A 19,836-nucleotide genomic window follows, 5' to 3' on the forward strand; every position below is an offset into this window, starting at 1 on the left:
TTTTACAGGAGGAGAAAGAGGAAGAGAGAATTGTGGAAAGACGTGGGCTCCTGCTAAAATCTGAATAATGCCTTACTGCACTGGAGGCTCCTTTAAAGGCAGAACAAAACAGTGTATTCCTTTTTGATTGCAGTAGATACCTCTTAAGTAAATCCTGCTTTAAGGGGATAAAGCAGCAGACATGCAGGAAGGAAGGTAGGGAGTCTGGGAGAGCAGGAGAGGAAGAGGAGAAAAAAAGAAGGAGGGAGAAGGTAGAAGTAGGAAGAAAAAGAGGAGGAAGAAGAAAAAAAAAGCTCTAATCACTTAGTGAAACCTAAAGGGATCTAAAGGTAAACCAGAATGAAAGAACTGAAAACATTATGCAAAACATACTGGAAAAATACTGCTAACTTGAGGAAAACTGTTTCACCAAGACACAGATCCTAGAAACCATTGGACCTCTTAAAAATTTGAAATTGCTTAGGACACTGCAAACCAAATCAACATGCAAGGGATCTGGAGACAGTGTCTGCAATACTTAGAGAAGATAATGGTGAGTATCCCCAACACAGGGAGAAGCTACAAACCCATATGAGCAGACTGAAACCAGCTTTTAAAACTGGGTAAGAGAACTGAACAAACACTCCCTGGGGAGGTGGCCTGTCCAGGGTCACACAGCTCTCCCTGGGCAGAGTAGAGGCCAAAACCAGGCCTTCTGACACTGGTATGTAAGTAGGGAATGTGATTTTCTTTTCTTTTATGTAAACTGATCAAATTGAACCCTCTGTTTTTATTTTTTTCTTTTTCACTTTTTAGCTGCACTGTTCAATATGTGGGATCTTAATTCCCCAACCAGGGACTGAACCCACAACCCCTTCAGGGGAAGCAGGTCGTCTTAACCACTGGACCTCCAAGGAAGTCACAGGAACATAATTTTAATAACCCCAAAGTTCCTAAGTTTATCTCTGCCTGTCTAAACAGATAGACCTAAGCCTATCCCCTCCTGGTACACTAGTGTGTCTACAGTTTGACTTTTTATCTTTATATTGCAAAACCAGGATCACAATGCCGACGTTGTGTAGTGAGCCCTTTTCACTTCCTCCATCTGGACCATCTTCCCCACACGTGATCAACCATCATGGGCAGCCCTGAGCTGAGGACCCAGAGAGCACAGGAAGGCAATGCCCTGACTTTCCCCACTTGGTCTCCTGCCCCTCCCCTCTCAGGCCTCAGTTTCCCTCTAGGAGCTGGCACTGAGCAGGCACTCAGAGACAGGGTGGTGATGAACCTGGATTCCTTGTATCTCAAAAGGAACCCTTTCCCCACCCTGGGGGCAGCCACAAGGTGGCCAGGCCATAGGAGAAGAGGCTTTCATTCTCCTGTCCTCTACCCATCTGCTTTCTCCAGATTTCCCAAAGGGCTGAGCACCCCCAACACCCTCCTTCCTTCTGGGATCACCGCTCGCCTCTCAGGAGTCCACATCCTGAGCTGAGCCCACCTGAGCAAGTGTCTGACCTCCCTCTGCACCGTTTAGGGGCCTCGGGGGTGGGAGGAAGCCCTCAGACACACCTGCCCCCACATCCAGGCTCTGCCCCTGCTTAAGCTGCCCCTCTGGCCATGACCTCATCTCTCTGAGCTTCTGTTTCCTTCTTCTGTCAACTAGTGACAATCATCCTTTTCTTAGATGGTTGTCCTGAGGATGGGGAGATGGGCAGGGTCCTACCCCCTTGCTTACCCAGGAGTCTTCCTCTGGCCGAGTGTGAACAAGATCCAGTTGTTCTCAGCTCTGCAGATGCAGCCACCAGCTGTGCAATAAACAACACACACCATCTGGGCCCAGCTATACCTGGAGAAGCAAAAGGGAAAGTGAACGCCCTTCCATCTGGGTTGCTCAGATTAAGCAATCACCCTGCCCACCAGGCCCCACACTGAGCTAATCCCATCCTCCCTGTTGACTGCCTTAGATAACCAAGCCCAGTCCTGTCCTGTGGAGTCCTTCATGGCCGAGCACATTGTGCCCTGGGCTCTGTGAAGGAAGACCTGCCAGCAACAGACTGAGGTCCTTTGCCAATAGTGCTCCATCTACTCCAGGGCTGTCTTCCCAGCCCCTCCACCCTCTCCATCCACCCTCACTCACCAGCCTGCCTGCCTTACTCACCTTCGCACTGCCAGCACTTGGCACAGTCCCAGAAGATACCAGCTGCTCACTGCATACTGGTCATACTCCTGCTGCTGAGGGCCACACTCATGTGGGTTCCAGGCACTTCCTCCCTCAGATCTTTCTTCCAGAAACACCTGCTCCTACCACTTGGCAAAGTTATGCTCATCTTTCAAAGCCCAATCCTGGCATCACTTTGCTGAGAAATCCTCAGGAAGTGCCCTGCTCTGCTCCCATGGTACCTGGGAGAGGGCCTTAAGTCCACCGCTTAGCCATTCTGTGCATGTCACATACAACCCTTGTAGTCTCAGTTCAGTTCAGTTCATTCACTCAGTCATGTGTCCAACTCTTTGCAGTCCCATGGACTGCAGCACACCAGGCTTCCCTGTCCATCACCAGCTCCTGGAGCTTGCTCAAACTCATGTCCATTGAGTCGGTGATGTCTGGGTCCCTGTAGTCTTGTCCATGAGGGCAAGAAAGACACCAGTGACTTTGGTCCCAGTGGCCCAGGCTGGGTGACCAAGGCCATGTGGATGGATGCAGAGTTCACAGGAAGGGCTGAGAGCACACTGCTCTTTTCTACCTCAACTTATTTTCACTTGACAATAGGTCTATTTTGGAGGACTTTTGTAGGAAGTCCAGAGTCTTAGCAACTTAGGAAAGTCTACAGAGAAGGCCAACCTTGTTTCCTCTGCCCATGATGATTCTTTTCTGGGGAACCTAAAAGGAAATAGGGTTTGTTCTCTCAGGAGCGCATCAGTCAAGGTGCTCACTTCCTCTCCCACTGTCATCTAGCACCTGACTCAACAGTGAGGGCAGGACGGGGAGGGGGAGGGGACAGCAGATTGAGTCCCCAAGGTCAGGAGGAGAAGGGGAGGTGACCTCCCAGCATCCCCAGAGCTTCTCCTGCTCTCTCCCTTGGGCTCAGCCTCCTCCTGCTCCCAGGCCCTGGGGCGTCACCACAGAGGCCCTTTCCTCCAGCTCTTGCCCTTGTCCACCCAGCTGCTCTGTGAGGTCAGCGGACCCTGAACTAAACCCCAGTCTGGCCTTTGCCACGTCCCACCTGTGTGACCTGGAGCTCCTTAACTGACCTCACCTTAAGATGGAAATCATGTTTCCCTATGTGTTCATGAGGGTGAAATCGCGTGTGTGTCCATGTCCGGGGCCAGTGCCTGCCACACGGTAGGTCCTGCCTAGTGTGCTGCTGTCCCCTCTACCTGGAATGTATTGGTTTCAGGTGGAAACCTCTTTCTCTAGAATCCCCCCTCCCCCATGCTGTTAGGGCATTTTTCCCAGGGCTCCCTTATGTAAACACCTGCTTACCAGGTGTGACTGCCTCAGGCAGATACTGGTCCTATTGATCTCAAGCACCCCTGCAGACACCCAGGTGCTCCATTGTTTCCCCCACCCACCTCCCCTCTATCAATCAATACAGAGTTAATTCTGTGGGTTCCCTCCAGGCAAGTTCTAGTTTCTTTTCTCCCTAAGTGATGCAGGAAAAAAGGAAAAATTTAGAAGCCTTCTTGCTGAGGGGGTAGAGAGTGAGATAAAGAAATCTGATGTCTCTTCTAATATGGGTACCAATCTTATTAGATTAGGGCTCTGCACTTATGGTCTTGTCTTACCTAACTACTGCCTTAAAGGCCCTATCTCCTAATACAGACAGTGCAGGGGGAAGAATGGGTCAGGATTTCAATTTATGAATTAGACCATTATGAATGGTCTACCTGCAACCCCAGGAGAATGCATTAAGAGTACCTCAATGACTTTTGCTCAGGAAGGTGAACTTGAACCACTTTATGTGTGTTCTTGTTTGCTCAGTCACTCAGTCACACTAACACTTTGCACCCTCATGCACTGTAGCCACCAGGCTCCTCTTTTCATGGGATTCTCCAGACAAGAATACTGGAGTGAGATGCCAGTTCCTCCTGCAGGGGATACTCCAGACCCAGGGATGGAACCTGTGTCTCATGTGTCTCCTGCACTGCAGGCAGATTCTTTACTGCTGAGCCACTTTAAACTCAATACAATTTATGTTACACCATAATTTCTTCTAATCTTTTTTCTTTTTTCTCTGTGTAGAGAGTCAAGACGTTATTGACGATCTCATTGAGTATTTCCCGGAGAGAGTGAGCAGGGAAGAACTGCAGTTCCTGCTCACTGAAGACAATGCCTGAGAGAGTTTTGTGGCTGAGGCCAAATTGTCCAGGTAAACCACACAAGCGTGCCAGGAATTTTACCCAGATCCCTTGGGAAGATCTCCCAGGCTAGCTTCCTCCTGGCAGACACACCTCCTCCAGGCAGGATCCTAAGGTTGGGATCCTAGTTGTTCTTTCTCAAGATCCCATCAGGAATATTTCCTCCACATCATTTGCTGGCAGTGAAAGGCCTCAGGTTGAGAAGAGATGAAACCTGTAAGGAAGGGGCAGGTTATGTGACCTTCAACAAGTTCCTGAACTACTTTTGGCCTTAGTTTCTTCATCTGTTCCATTTTATTGTGGAGAAAACTGAGATCATGCATGAAAAATGCTTCACATGATGCTGACATAGCGTAGGTGCTCAATTAATGCTAACTTTTAAAAAACTTGTTGTGAAGAGATGGGATCAAAGTTCCTTTCCCTAGAGATAAGAACCAAGCCGGACTTCCTTTGGGACAGGTCAGAAAATCCTGCCACCAGCATCACTTTGTGTTGGAAGACCTTTTAGAACTAACACCCAAAAAAGATGTCCTTTTCATGATAGGGGACTGGAATGCAAAAGTAGGAAGTCAAGAAACACCTGGAGTAACAGACAAATTTGGCCTTGGAGTACAGAATGAAGCAGGGCAAAGGCTAATAGAGTTATGCCAAGAGAACGCACTCTTCATAGGAAACACCCTGTTTAACAACACAAGAGAAGACTCCACACATGGACATCACCAGATGGCCAACACTGAAAATAGACTGATTATATTCTTTGCAGTGAAAGATCGAGAAGCTCTATTCGGTCAGCAAAAATAAGACTGGGAGCTGACTGTGGCTCAGATCATGAACTCCTTATTGCCTAATTCAGACTTAAATTGAAGAAAGTAGGGAAAACCACTAGGCCAATCTGGTATGACCTAAATCAAATCCTTTGTGATTATATAGTGGAAGAGAGAAATAAATTTAAGGGACTAGATCTGATAGAGTGCCTGATGAACTATGGATGGAGGTTTGTGACATTGTGTAGGAGGCAGGGATCAAGACCATCCCCAAGAAAAGGAAATGCAAAAAAGCAAAATGGCTGTCTGAGGAGGCCTTACAAATAGCTGTGAAAAGAAGAGAAGCGAAAGGGAAAGGAGAAAAGGAAAGATGTACCCATTTAAATGCAGAGTTCCAAAGAATATCAAGGAGAGATAAGAAAGCCTTCCTCAGTGATCTGTGCAAAGAAATAGAGGAAAATGATAGAATGGGAAAGACTAGAGATCTCTTCAAGAAAATTAGACATACCAAGGGAACATTTCAGGCAAAGATGGGCTCAGTAAAGGACAAAAATGGTATGGACCTAACAGAAGCAGAAGATATTAAGAAGAGGTGGCAAGAAAACACAGAGGTACTGACAAAAAAGATCTTCACAATCCAGATAATCACAATGGTATGATCCCTCACCTAGAGCCAAACATCCTGGAATGTGAAGTCAAGTGGGCCTTAGGAAGCATCACTACCAACAAAGCTAGTGGAGGTGATGGGATTCCAGTTGAGCTATTTCAAATCCTAAAAGATGAAGCTGTGAAAGTGCTGCACTCATTATGCCAGCAAATTTGGAAAACTTAGCAGTGGGCACAGGACTGGAAATGGTCAGTTTTCATTCCAATCCCAAAGAAAGGCAATGCCAAAGAATGCTCAAACTACCTTACAATTGCACTCATCAAACACGCTCGTAAAGTAGTGCTCAAAATTCTCCAAGCCAGGTCTCAGCAATACGTGAACCGTGAATTTCGAGATGTTGAAGCTGGTTTTAGAAAAGGCAGAGGAACAGAGATCAAATTGCAAACATTTGCTGGATCATCGAAAAGCAAGAGAGTTCCAGAAAAACATCTATTTCTGCTCTATTGACTATTCCAAAGCCTTTGACTCTGTGGATCACAATCAACTGTGGAAAATTCTGAAGGAGATGGGAATCCCAGACCACCTGACCTGCCCATTGAGAAACCTGTATGTAGGTCTGGAAGCAACAGTTAGAACTGGACATGGAAAGACAGACTGGTTCCAAATAGGAAAATGCATATGTCAAGGCTGCATATTGTCACACTGCTTATTTAACTTATATGCAGAATACATCATGAGAAACTCTGGGCTGATTGAAGCACAAGCTGGAATCAAGATTGCTGGGAGAAATATCAATAACCTCAGATATGCAGAGGACACCACCCTAATGGCAAAAAGTGAAGAAGAATTAAAGGGCCTCTTGATGAAAGTGAAAGAGCTGAGTTTCAACTGACCCAACTAAACGTTGAGTTAAAGGTCAACATTCAGAAAACTAAGATAATGGCATCCAGTCCCAACAATTTATGGCAGACTGATGGGGAAACTGTGGAAGCAGTGGCTGGCTTCATATTTGGGGCTACAAAATCATTGCAGAAGGTGACTGCAGCCATGAAATTAAAAGACACTTACTCCTTGGAAGGAAAGTTATGACCAACCTAGACAGCATTTTAAAAAGCAGAGACATTACTTTGTCAGCAAAGTTCTGTCTAGTCAAGGCTCTGGTTTTTCCAGTGGTCATGTATGGATGTGAGAGCTGGATTGTGAAGAAAGCTGAGCACAAAAGAAATGATTCTTTTGAACTCTGAAGGAGACTCTTGAGAGTCCCTTGGACTGCAAGGAGATCCAACCAGTCCATCCTAAAGGAGATGAGTACTGGGTGTTCATTGAAAGGACTGATTCTGAAGCTGAAACTCCAATACTTTGGCCACCTCATGTGAAGAGCTGACTCATTTGAAAAGACCCTGATGCTGGGAAAGATTGAGGGCGGGAGGAGAAGGGGATGACAGAGGATGAGATGACTGGATGGCATCACTGACTCAAAGGACATGAGTTTGGGAAACTCCGGGAGTTGGTGATGGACAGGGAAGCTTGGCGTCCTGCAGTCCATGGGGTCGCAAAGTCGGACACGACTGAGCGGCTGAACTGAACTGAACTGAATGTTAGTTAATCAAATGGCCTAGGAAGAAGTTGGTGCATTTTGAAGTATTACTGAAATGGATCAGGACCCTATGGTCCTTGCCCCCCACTCCCTGTCCCCCAACCCACCACTATGTCCTCTGTTGTCTTTTGCATGTGGAAAACTTAATCAAAGAATAAATTTGATCAGAGAAGTGAGAAATGCTGAAACAAAGGAAAACAAAATAAGGAGATAAACAATGAAGTCATTAAGGATTTTCAAGGACCTTCAGTTCTTTCTCAAGGGCTATAGGTCATATTCTAAGCCTTATCCTGTGAGCTGTCTAACAGATACTAAAACACCAGGTGGAGAAGTTAGCTACATGACGACCAGACTTACACCCAGGACTTGAGCTGTCACAATTCTGAGAAGTGACCACAAAGAGATGGGAACAAGTGCACCCTGGAACTGAAGATTAACTGTGCCTAAAACAACCAAGATGATGCTAGCCAGACCAGTGGTGACCAGTTGAAGATGACTGTTAGAGATGACTCTGCTGTTTCTGCATGTGACGCCACCCCCTCCTCAACTCTGTCTATAAATGCTCTCACATCCTGCTTGTCCGGGGCGTGTGGGGAGTCAGGCTGAGGACAGATGTCCACCACCCTCCCCTGCAGTTGCCAGCATCTGAAATAAAGCAAACTTTCCTTTCCACCCACTTGCCTGTTTACTGGCTTTTGAGTGACAAGCAGAGGGACCCTCCCATGCATACCTTTTGGTAACATTACCTGAGGCGGGATAAGGGTGAGGGTGGGGCTGGAACTGTCTGCAATCCTAACGTGGAATGATTTACTTCTATGACGAGTCTTTTTTAAGAACCCATGTGGCTCCTGGCCTGTCAGCCAGTCCCCACACTGTCTGAGTCGGTCTCTTGTCTTGTGAACTCCGTGCACAGAAGGTTCTGGGGCTCTGGGGGCACGTCTCCAGAGTTTTGTTCTAATGTCACCACTTGCCACAGAGTTGTGCAGCCGTAGAGCTTGTGGCAGGGGCCCTGAGAGGAACTCCAGGGCTCGGAGCACCAATTGAGGGCAGCCTCTGGACATAGGTCAGGGTCCTCACAAGCAATCAACCCCACCAGGTGATTTCCAGGGCACTCGTTGGAGAACCACTGTCATGGATCATTGGGTTCAGTTGAGTCGGCTGTAGCCTGGATACCAGAAGTTCCTCTTTAAACTAGAACTCTTAAATTGAGTGCTTTCATTAAGTCTTCTTTTTTTCCCCATGGTAAGGGAAGAATTGCCCACATTCTGGTGAAATTCTGGAGATTCTGGTGACAGTGGGTAGCTTTGCAGGTCAAGGTCATCTGTGGGATACTGTGCCCCCTCCATGCAGGCCCCCTGGCATTCTTGCCCCGCTGGATGAGGAGTGCTGGTTCTCCAAAGCCACGGGAAAGAGCTTCAAGGAGAACGTGGTGCAGGAACAGGACACCCACCCCAAGTTCCAGAAGCCCAAGCAGCTGAAGGACAAAGCAGATTTCTGCATCATCCACTTCACTGGCAACATGAGGAGTGCACACAAAGGAAGGTGCAGCTGGACCTTCTTGGGAGACAGAGAGACGATTCTATGACCTTGAGCCCTGAGGTGGGGGACAGGTGGGCGGTACTTATTCATCATCACATATTCCATTTTGCTAGAAGCTTGCAGCAGTCCTGTAAGGTGCTCAGACTGTGTATTATTATTAGGTGCATTTTCCAGGTAAGGAAGTGAGATTTGTGCTAAAGGTGCTGGCTCCGGAGTTTGTACTGGGGTTCTGTGTCTGTGATATTTTGGGCCAGACAATTCACCTCTCTGAGTCTTGGTTGCCTCACATGGAAATTGGGGGTGACCAGCACTGTATCAGGGAACATGAATGAAATAGTCTTGGGAAGCCTAACACTGCACTGTCAGTACTCTGCGGCAGGGCCTCTCAGCCTCCACATTGCCCTTCTTGAGGGGTGGAGGCTGGATCCGTCTTTACTGTCCAGGACAGTCCTGTGAATTGTAGGACGTTTAGCAGCAGCCCCGACTCCTCCCCTCCAAGGTCAGTAGTGCAGTCCCTACTTGAAACAGCCAGTAAGGCCTCCAGACACCCCAAACATCTGCAAGGTGTGGCCAGTAAGTGGCCGAGCTGCCGTCACACCTGCTGGCGCACCTTCCCCGGTTGGCTTGTTCCTGGGGCTTGGCCCTGACCGAGCAGGACTGTTCTGAGTCCTGGTCCTTCTCAGCATGTTGTGCTGTTGGTACAGAATATCTAGCAGTTGGTTACTCTTGGATGTGTGATGAGCCAGGCTGTACTCAGTCTCCCCGTCAATGACAACTGGTGACAGGAGACTTATACTGACGCAGTGCTGCTCCCAAGTCACCTCTGGGCCTCGCCCACCATCCTCCACATGGCCCCGCACTGCTTGGCCTTGCGTGCTTGACTCCTCTGGCTCCTTAGTATGTTGAAGCCACTGGTGACTTTCAAATGCCTGTTTAAAGAAACTCCGTTTCTCTAGTTATCTAATGTCACCTGAGCCCCCTTGTCCATTGGCACCTTGGTTAGAAATGCACGTGGGCAGAGATGTTTGCAGGTAAGGCCCTTTCAGGGCCGAGGATTTTCTTTCCCTGCAAGTCTGACTCGTCATCTGCCCTGCGCTGCTGAACCCCACCTGCCCACTTTCCTGCCTCCTTTCAGTCTCATTTCCCTCTACCAGGTGAGGCTGCCTACAGCAGTGGGCCCAACCCTAGCTCTAGGCCCGCCCTCGACTTTGGCCTTGCTCCAGTGTTCCTTGGTGGCTAGGGTAGCCTCTTGGAGAGGGCTAGCAGCCGGCTCTCCTCCTCTAGATCGAAGCCCTTGAGCTCAACAGCAACCTGTACGGCATCAGCGAGAGCAAGGTCTTCTTCTGGGCCAGCGTGCTGGCCCCCCTTGAGGAGGAGCGGGACCTGAAGATCACGGACGTCATCATCGGCTTCCAGGCCTGCTGCAGGGGCTACGTGGCCAGGAGGTGCATCCTGGGATGCCCACCCACAGCTCAGGGCCCCGCGCTGTCCTGTGGTGGAGGCACTGAGGAAGCGGGGCCTGGGCGCCCTCACTCAGGCAGGTGTCCCACGGGGATGCCCATGTGCTTTCCCTGCCCCCTTCTTTCTGGATTTCTACCTGAGGTTTAAAGTAAGCAGGTGGGAGGGGTGACTGTGCTCAGATTTTCCCTGCAGGAAAACCCCTGTTCCCACTGTTCCTCCCTATACAGCCCTTCCTGTAGGGGTGACTCCCAGAAGATCCCAAGCTCCAGGGAGGAGGCGTCCTTGAGTACCAGCAGCTCCTGTGTGGTCAGGGGCAGGCTTGTGCAGGTCAGTGGGCAGGACAGCTGAATGTTAACCCCCTGGCCCCTCTAAATCTGTACTCAGGGGTGTCTGTTCCAGCCTGAACTCTGAACTCTGTGGGCAGAGCGTGAGTGTGTGGTGTTTGGACAAATGGACTTTTGCAAGACATGAGCTGCTGACGTTCTCCTGCCAAATGAAAGTCCCTGAGTTACTGGAAGAAATCCCCTGCCTCCCCCTTCCCCCACTCCACTCCTCCCAACCCCTCTTCCTTATCTGCAAAATCAAATTGAATTCCTGGCTTTTATTATGGGTGATTGTAAGACCGAACAGTAGTGTGTGGTCCTCATGAAACAACACTCATCACTCTTATGTCCCTCCCCTAAAATCAGGGAGGAGGTGGCCGTGATGGCCCAGGGACATTTCCTGGGATGAAGCAGCCCTGAAGGAAGGTCAAGCAGGCCTCCAGGAGTGGTCAGGGTTCCAGGAAAACTGCAGTCCCTTCTGCTTGGGACAAAGCAGAAAAGTCCACCAGCAGTCCAGCTGCAGGACTCTCAGGCTGTGGGATCTTTGCTTCTCAGTTTCTTTATCTGTACAGTGGAGCCGACAGTTCTTAGAGCTGATGTGAGAATTAAATAGGAAATGTGAGGGTGGTGCCAGCAGGGACCCTGGCACATGCTCAGTCCTCTCCCCACAATGAGTCTCTTCTCAGGCACTAAAAAGGAAAAGGACTGACTCTCTCTTGTAGACTTTTCTGAGTTACCAGGACACTAGCCTTCCTGTTAAAGTCCTCCATTTGGACAGAAATATATCTGTTGTCAGGTGGAAATAAGCCAGGGGAGAAAAGAAGTGTGCTCTCAGCCCTTCCCACAAACTTAGGCATCACTTAATGGCGGTGACCATCAAGGCCAGCCCTCCTCCTGTGGGTCACTGGGACAAAAGGCACCTGTATCATCCCTCTCATCAAGGCCAAGTCTAGAAGGATCTGATCACAAGTTTGAGGGTAGAGGCATGGATAGAGTGGCTGAAGGGTGGCCTTAGGCCCCTCTCCCAGGTACTGTGGGAGCAGAGCAGGGGACAGTGGACTCTGAACCCACATGGACGTGGCTCTCAGCGAGAACAATATGACCAGTATGTGGTGAGCAGCTGGTATGTTCCAGGACTGTGCCACGTGCTGGTGGCATCAAGATGAATAAGGCAGGCAGGCGGGTGAGAGTGAGTGGATAGACAGGGTCAAGGGGTCTGGAAGAAGCCACGGGAAGGGGGAGGGATTGGAAAAGGAGCTCACAGTGTATTGGTGACAGGTCTTCCTTCGGGGAGCCCAGGGCAAGATGTGCTGAGTCAGTAAGAACCTGGCATGTCAGGCGTGGCTTGTTTAGCTAAGGGAGTCAACAAACAGTAGCTAAGGGAGTCAACAAACAGTCTGGGTTTAGCCCAGGGTGGGACCTGGTAGGCAGAGTGTTTATTTAATCTGAGCAATCCAGATGTGAGGGCATTCACTTTCTCTTTTGCTTCTGCAAGTGTATCTGGACCCACACGATGTGTGTGGTTTATTGCAGAGATGCACTGCTGGTGGCTGCATCTGCAGAGCTCAGAACAACTGGATCTTGTTCACACCCAGCCAGAGAGGATTCCTGGGTAAGCAGGTGGGAGGACCCCCACCCCTCTCCCCATCCTCAGGATGAATGTCTGAGAAAAGATGATTGTCACTAGTTGACAGAAGAATGAAATGCAAGCTCAGAGAGGTGACGTCATGGCCGAGACAGCAGGCTAAGCAGGAGCAGAGCCTGACTGTGGAAGCAGGTGTGTCTGACAGTTTTCTCCCTCCACCTGGGCCCCTGAACAGTGCAGAGGGAGGGCGGCACCTGCTCAGACTGGCTCAGCTCAGGATGTGGACTCCCGAGACATGATTGGTGACCCCAGAAGGAAGGCGGTATTGGGGGTGCTCAGTGCTTTGGGAAATTTAGAGAACGCTGAGGGGGTAGAGGAGGGTGGTGGGGTCAGACTCACCTTCTGTGGCCTGGCCAGCTTGAGGCTTCCCCCAGGGTGCTGTGCTGAGGCTGACAGGGACAAGGGTTTCTTTTGCGATATTAATATAAGGAATCCAGGTTCATTACCATTTTGTCTCTGAGCGCCTGCTCAGTGTCAGGCCCTGGGGGGAAACTGAGGCCTGAGAGGGGAGGGACAAGAGACCGTGTGGGGCGACACAGGGCTTTGTCTTCCTGAGCTTGCCAGGCCCTCAGGTCAGGACTGTAGGTGATGGTGCTACTTTGGGGGAAGATGGCCCTAATAGAGTGAGTGGGCTTAGTGTGCTGTGTCCACATTATGATGCTGGATTTGCAACATTAAAATAAAAAAGCCAAACTGTAGACATGTCAGTATAACAGGAGGGGCATGACCTTAGATCTATGTGTTTAGACAGGCAGAGACAAACCTTGAAAGTTTGGGGTTATTAAAAGTATATTCCCGGGACTTCCCTGGTGGTTTAGTGGTTAAGACTCATGCTTCCATTGAATTGGTTGTGGGTTCAGTCCCTGGATGGGAAACTAAGATCCCACATGCTGGGTTTCAAGGTTAAAAAATTAAGTAAAAGATAAAAATAGAATGTATATTTTGATCAGTTAAAATAAAATAAAATCACATTCCCCACTTACATACCCACGTCAGAAGGCCTGGTCTTGGCCTCCACTCCACCCTCTTGCCCTCTGAGAGCTGTATGACCCTGGACAAGTCACCTCCCTGGGAATTGTTTGTTTAGATCTCTTGCATGCATGACTTCTTAGTAGTTAAGTCGTGTCAAATTCTTTGTGACCCCATGGACTGTAGCCTGACACGCTCCTCTGTCCATGGGATTTTTCAGGAAAGAATACTGGATTGGGTTGCCGTTTTCCTCCTCCAGGGGAATCTTCCCAACCCAGGGATCCAATCCACATCTCCTGCAATGCAGGCCGATTTTTTACTGTCTGATCCATCTAGGAAGCCCTTTCAGATCTCTTATGCATTTCTTAAAAGCTGGTTTCAGTCTTCACATGTGGGTTTGTAGTTTCTCTCTGTGTTGGAAATATTCACCTTTGTCTACTCAATATATTGCAAACCTTGTCTCCAGGTCGCTTATCGTATATTCTGATCAGTTTATGGTGTCCTTTGAAATTTTTGATTTTTGAGGTCAAATGGTTTCTGGGATTTGTGTGTTGGTGAGAAAGTTTTCCTTAACAATATTTTTCCAGATTATTTCCTTTCTTCTAGTATGTTTTTTTTTTTTCTTTTTTCTTTTGGGTTTACATTCAGATCCCCTCAGGTTTCATTGATTGATTGATTAGAAGCTTTTTGATTCTGCTTCGCCCTCTATTTCTTATCATTTTTATCTTCCCCTTCCTTCCTTTTTTTCCTCCTACTCACCTACTGTCCTGAACTCCCTCTCTCCCTGCCTATGTCCTTCTTCTTCTCCTTAAAGCGAACATGTTTAACAGGTACCTACTGCAGTCAAAAAGGAGCACACTGTTCTCTATGGCTTCAAAGGAGCCTCCAGTGCAGTAAAGCATCTTTCAGATTTTAGCTGGAACCCATATCTTTCTTCTTATAGAAAACTATCATGACTGGAGTAAGGAGACATGAGGAAATGAAGGTGTTTCCTGCTACCTGAAAGCAGTGTTCCTAGGAAACTTTTCTTAAACCCGGATGGCATTGACGAAAAAGGATATAGGTCTCATAACACAGTTTATTGGCAGAGGGTGATGTTGAAGGAGGAAACAGACAGAGCTGGACTCCATCTTAGGCCAGGCTGCGAACATTAGTCTACACGCATGGTCACCCTCCTAATGGACTCTGAACTTTGTGCCCGGTGTCTATAGAAGTGGCATACCAATGGGAAACCAGACTCCCTGGATAGCCTCAGGACTTGGATTCTCTGCAGCCTATAAAGAATATGGTAATTATCTCTAAACAGAACAAAGTCGTAAATTCCATTATGTTTATCGGGATATGACCACAGGCCTATTGATAAATGTCCACTGTTTATCTAGTCTTGTGACACATGAATCATGGGTTATCTTTGATCGTATCTCTCTTTTACCTTGTTCAAACTAGTTTCAAGGAATTTGGAGAGGTGGGTTTGAGCAAGTACACTTAGGGTATATAAGGTTTTCACAAAAACTGGCTGGGGTCCTTGGCTAAGAGGAGACTCTGCCTTGGGCCCGCAGGTGTAATAAACTGCACTCCACTATGTGCATTGTCCTTCTGAGTGAGTTTGTTTCCCAGAACACATGGCTACAACATTTGGTGCGTTGGCCGGGAAACTCCTTACTTTGAGGAGACAAGTCCCATTTGGGACTCCTCTGAGGCCTTGCGGCTTGAATCTTCTAGAAGGGGGCAAACACCTCACCCTTCTGAAAGGATTCTTCTTCTCAACGCGCAGACCTTTCACGTTAGCAGGTAGTGGACAGCAGCTGGGAAACTGAGTGCTCAGGTGAGGAGGAATCCACCTGGCAAGGTGGAAGAGGGGGCCTGATCACCCCCCTGGGAGGGACTAGAAGGGGCACGGCCCCACAGGAGCCTGGAATAGGCAGGCAGCAGCGATTGCTTGGTACACAGGTTGATGAGCATGCTAGGGTTTAGGAAGAAATTTGTGAAGGTCGTTTAGGAGGTGTGTCCATGCCGTCTCAGGGAAAATTATTACCAAGTGATCACCAGGGGATTTTTAGGATAGGAAACTGGTCCTTGTATGCTCGTATTCTGCCCACCCCCAGGAGGTGTCCTGTCTGCTGTGAAATTCTTGACCCCCTTGTAATTGTTAGGCTAGAAGGAGGGGGATACATAAGTGAGGATGAATTGGCTTTTCCGGAGATGGCCTGGGACATGGGATATTTAACCCATCTGTGTTTTCGTCCACACCTGATCAGGCCCACCAAGGCAGAACAGATTTTAAGGGAGAAACAGCCTTGGACCACGTGGTGTTCTGGTTTGGCTGTGCTGACCAGCAGGTGAAGACACGCCGATCCCCCTTCTCCCTCTGGGATCTGGCAGGTAAGGCTCTTCTCACCCCAATTAGGAAGGAAGCAGAATGGCAATTTAAGTGTCATTGAGTAGAAATATCAGAAGTACATAGGGTACTGAGAACTTCGTAGACAGAACGAAAAGGAAAAGTAGAAGAAAGTCCAAGAAGGTAAGCAAGATGGGGGGAAGTGAATCTAAGGCAACTGTACTGGAGTGCATGATTAAAAACTTAAAGAAGGGATTAGGAGGAGGCTATGGGGTGACTCGATGGACATGAGTTTGAGTAAACTCTGGGAGTTGGTGATGGACAGGGAGGCCTGGCATGCTGCGATTCATGGGGTCGCAAAGAGTCAGACACGACTGAGCGACTGGACTGAACTGAACTGACTGATGGGGTGAAGATGAAGCCTAACCCCCTCCACATACTCTGTGAAGTCAAATGGCCCCCTATGGGAGTAGGATGAAATTCAAGATTTTCACCACCAGAGAACACTATGAGCTTAAAAATAGTGGAAGCAGTCTATACAGTAGTCACAGGAGAGCCAGGACACCTGGATCAATATCCATATAATGACTCATGGCTAGGGTTAGCTCAAGACCCTCCTACTTGGACAAGGTTCTGTATCCAGAAGGGAAAGGGAAAAATATTAATGGCACAAAAATTGACTGATGATAAAAAAGGAAATTCTACAGGATTTGGACGGGGATGACCTGACCCTTCCCCCATATTGGATAATGGCACGCCTGCCTCCCAGTACTCCACCAGGACCGGAGGCCGCCTTAATGCCAGATCCAGGGCCTGGTGAAGTTCTTGCAGCAGCCACTGCTCTTCCATCAGCTCTCCTGGAGTTCGTAGAGCCGCCGTTTTGTAGGCTCTGATCCCCGGTGACAGAAGCCTCTGGCCAACACTTCCAGGATCCGGCTCCAGCCGAATCTCCCAACTTATACCTGCACTCCAGGTGAGTACTGACAAGAAGGGGAGGGAGACGTTAGAATTAAGCAGAGACTGCGCTCTGCCAGAGAGCTGGAAGGAACAAAAGAGAACAGACAAGAGATTTGCACTGCTAGCTGCTGCTCTGGGAAAGTCTATCTCGGGCCCTCTGGAAAACCTCCTCTGCCCCAGGGACAGTACAGTCCTTCAACCGGTCCCAACAGAGGCCCCGGGCCCTGCTACAGCCCAACAAGTGTGCCCGGTGCCGAGCTTTTGGCCACTGGAAGAATGAATGCCCTAAGGCAAGGAAGGAAGAGGACGTTCCCACAGTTGGGGGCTTGCTAACTTGGAAATTAAATAGGGCTGCTGGGGCTCAGAGATATCAGGTCCCTGAGAGCCCATGGTAACCTTAAAAGTGGGGAACCAAAACATTGACTTCATGGTGGATACAGGAGCAGAACTGTCAGTAGTAACAAAACCTGTGGCACCACTGTCCAAAGAGACTACCGCTGTAACTGGGGTATCGGGAGAAGAGATGATTAAATTGTTTTGCCAGCCCAGAAAATGTCAGATGGGGGGGGCACCAAGTGATTCATGAATTCTTCTACATTCCTGAGTGCCCAGTACCCCTGCTGGGATGAGACTTGCTCTCCAAACTAGGAGCACAAGTGACTTTCTCTCCCGAGGAAAGGCCAGTGCCCTTCCAGATGGGCACTATGACTTATTTGCTCTCTCTCTCAATACCACCCCAAGATGTGTGGAGGTTGCATGAGCCTTGAAAGGAAGAACCGGCTGGGCCGGAAGAGCATGAGACAGAGAGGTAACTCAATTATTCCCTGAAGTCTGGGTGGAATACAACCCCACCTCCCCCCAGGCTGGCTAAACATCAAGCCCCAGTGATAATAGAGCTCAAACAAGGCACCATCCTGGTTAGAAAGCGCCAGTACCCACTGCCGATAGAGGCCTGGGCCGGCATACTGCTCCACATCAACAGATTGAAACAAGCGGGCATTCTAGTAGACTGCCAGTTGGCTTGGAATATGCCGATCCTGCCAGTGAAAAAGGAAGGAAGACAGGACTGTAGGCCTGTACAAGATCTCAGGCTAGTCAACCATGCTACTGTGACTTTACACCCCACTGTTCCAAATCCCTATACCTTACTTAGCCTCCTGCCAAAGGCTAAAGTTTATATTTTCTTAGATCTCAAGAATGCCTTCTGCGTACACCTCGCCCCAGCATCACAGCCCATCTTTGCCTTTGAATGGGAAGATCCAGTCCGGGGCACCAAAAAGCAGTTCACCTGGACTCCCCCACAAGGGTTTAGGAACTCCCCAGCCATCTTTGGGGAAGCCTTGGCTTCTGACCTGGACTCATTCTATCCGGAAGAGTATGGATGTCGGCTCCTACAATACAGAGATGACCTGCTGCTGGCTGCTGAGACCAAGGAAAAATGTTGGGAAGGGACAAAAGCCCTGCTCCAGGTATTGATGGAAGCAGGTTACCGGGTGTCAAGGAAGAAGGCACAGATCTGCAAGGAGGAGGTAAGGTATCTGGGGTTTGTTTTAAAGAAGGGCACAAGGTTCCAGACCCTAACTGGGTCCTATATACTAATGGCACTAGCCTGATAAAACAAGGACAACGGCTGTCAGGTTAGCCAAAGTGGAAGGGGCCATCAAGACTGAAAAGGGGTGGTGGGAACTGCCAAGTGGCAAATTATTGGTACCGGAGGAGCTGGCACACACTCTGGTAAGCCAAACACACCAAGCGACCCACCTAGGCCATGCTGCCTGCTCACAAGTTAATGCTGCCTCTCGGGTATTCAGACAAAATCCTCCGGGTATTCAGCTGAAAGGCATGATGCCATTTGAACACCTGGGAGTGGACTTCACTGAAATGAAACCTCACTGACACTACCGTTACCTGCTGGTCATGGTATGTATGTTCTCAGGATGGGTAGAAGCTTTTCCTACCTGGACTGAAAGAGCATCAGAAGTAGCCCAGTGCCTGCTTAGGGAAATAGTTTCCAGATTTGGACTTCCTACCAGCATTGGTTCAGACAGTGACACAGCTTTTGTAACTGATTTAGTACAACAAGTAAGCAAAACTTTAAACATCAAATAGAAACTGCACGCTGCATATAGGCCCAGAGTTCTGAGATGGTGGAATGAACCAACTGGACACATATAAAGACTCTCCAAGTGGATCATAGAGACTGACTGCTCCTGGGTGGACTTGCTTCCGACGGCTCTGCTCAGACTCAGGATGACCCCACAGTCCCAAAGCTGTTCTCCATACGATATTGTGTATGGGAGGCCCCCTCCCATAATAAAACAGGAGCCAACAAATTTGCCTCAGGTAAGGGGGGATAGGATTTCGCAGCAGATGGAACTGGATAAGGTAATAATTGGGTAACTAAGTTTGTACAAGAAAGGGTGCCATTCCCCCTTGGGGAACAGATTCATGAGTTTACACTTGGTGACCAAGTATGGGTCAAAGATTGGAAACTTGATTTACTAGCCCCTTGGTGAAAGGGCCCTTATGTTATTCTAACTACCCCTGCTGCAGTTAAAGTTGCAGGTATTGTCCCTTGGATCCATCATACAAGGGTGAAGAGAGCCTACCACACAGACCCAGAAAACACTGAGTGGACTGCACAGAGGGACCCCGCTGACCCTCGAGAGACTAAGACCATCCTTAAGAAGGAAAAGAAGATCCTGGACGAACCCCTTCAGGATGAAGCCGCACAATCAACTCCTGCTGCTTGGCCTCATCAATGTGATCTTGAATTTAACTTCCGTTTCAACTCAGGACAATGTTTTCATCTCATGGGCACATTCCTACGTGGACTTCCACAACACCTTCAACTGCTGTGTATGTGGGACTATACCTCTGTCTGTGATGGATGGACTTCTTTGGCGGGTGTCACCACTATGCCAAGGAGATTTTAAACCACTCTGCTCTTTTCTGGGACAACAAAAAGACTTTCCTCTCTCTTTTCAAACATAACTTCTTCTTGCTGTCTTGGAGTAAGACCTACAGTCAATAGACTCCGGTCATGGGGTTACATTTGATATAAATGCCAGTGTAACAAAAGCCTAACCTACATCAAGCCCCAGTAAATCTACCTTATTTACATGCTAGGTGGATAAGATCTGTGTTTCAATGGTATGAGTATATTGCTGCCTTATTCGTACCCTCTATAGGGACAACAGATATTATGATTAAAGTAGAGGCCTTGACCAATCTCACAAAACAGGCCCTCCTAGATAGAACAAAAGCCATCCAACCCTTAAATGAAGAGCAAATCCAGATG

General features: G+C 48.6%; 1 protein-coding gene across 1 annotated transcript; it reads left to right on the top strand.

Moving 5' to 3' along the window:
• The first annotated feature begins 181 nt into the window (after positions 1-181).
• On the top strand, positions 182-18,231 carry LOC122679972. Its single transcript, XM_043880819.1, has 8 exons — positions 182-195; positions 8,654-8,845; positions 9,978-9,996; positions 10,127-10,287; positions 10,543-10,630; positions 12,122-12,238; positions 15,499-15,622; positions 17,724-18,231. The coding sequence occupies exons 1-8, from the start codon at positions 182-184 to the stop codon at positions 18,146-18,148; spliced, it is 1,140 nt and encodes a 379-aa protein (XP_043736754.1). The 3' UTR covers positions 18,149-18,231.
• The last annotated feature ends 1,605 nt before the right edge of the window (positions 18,232-19,836 follow it).

This window comes from Cervus elaphus, chromosome 22 (genome assembly GCF_910594005.1).
Source record: "Cervus elaphus chromosome 22, mCerEla1.1, whole genome shotgun sequence".
In the NCBI taxonomy this organism is placed as follows: Eukaryota; Metazoa; Chordata; class Mammalia; order Artiodactyla; family Cervidae; genus Cervus; species Cervus elaphus.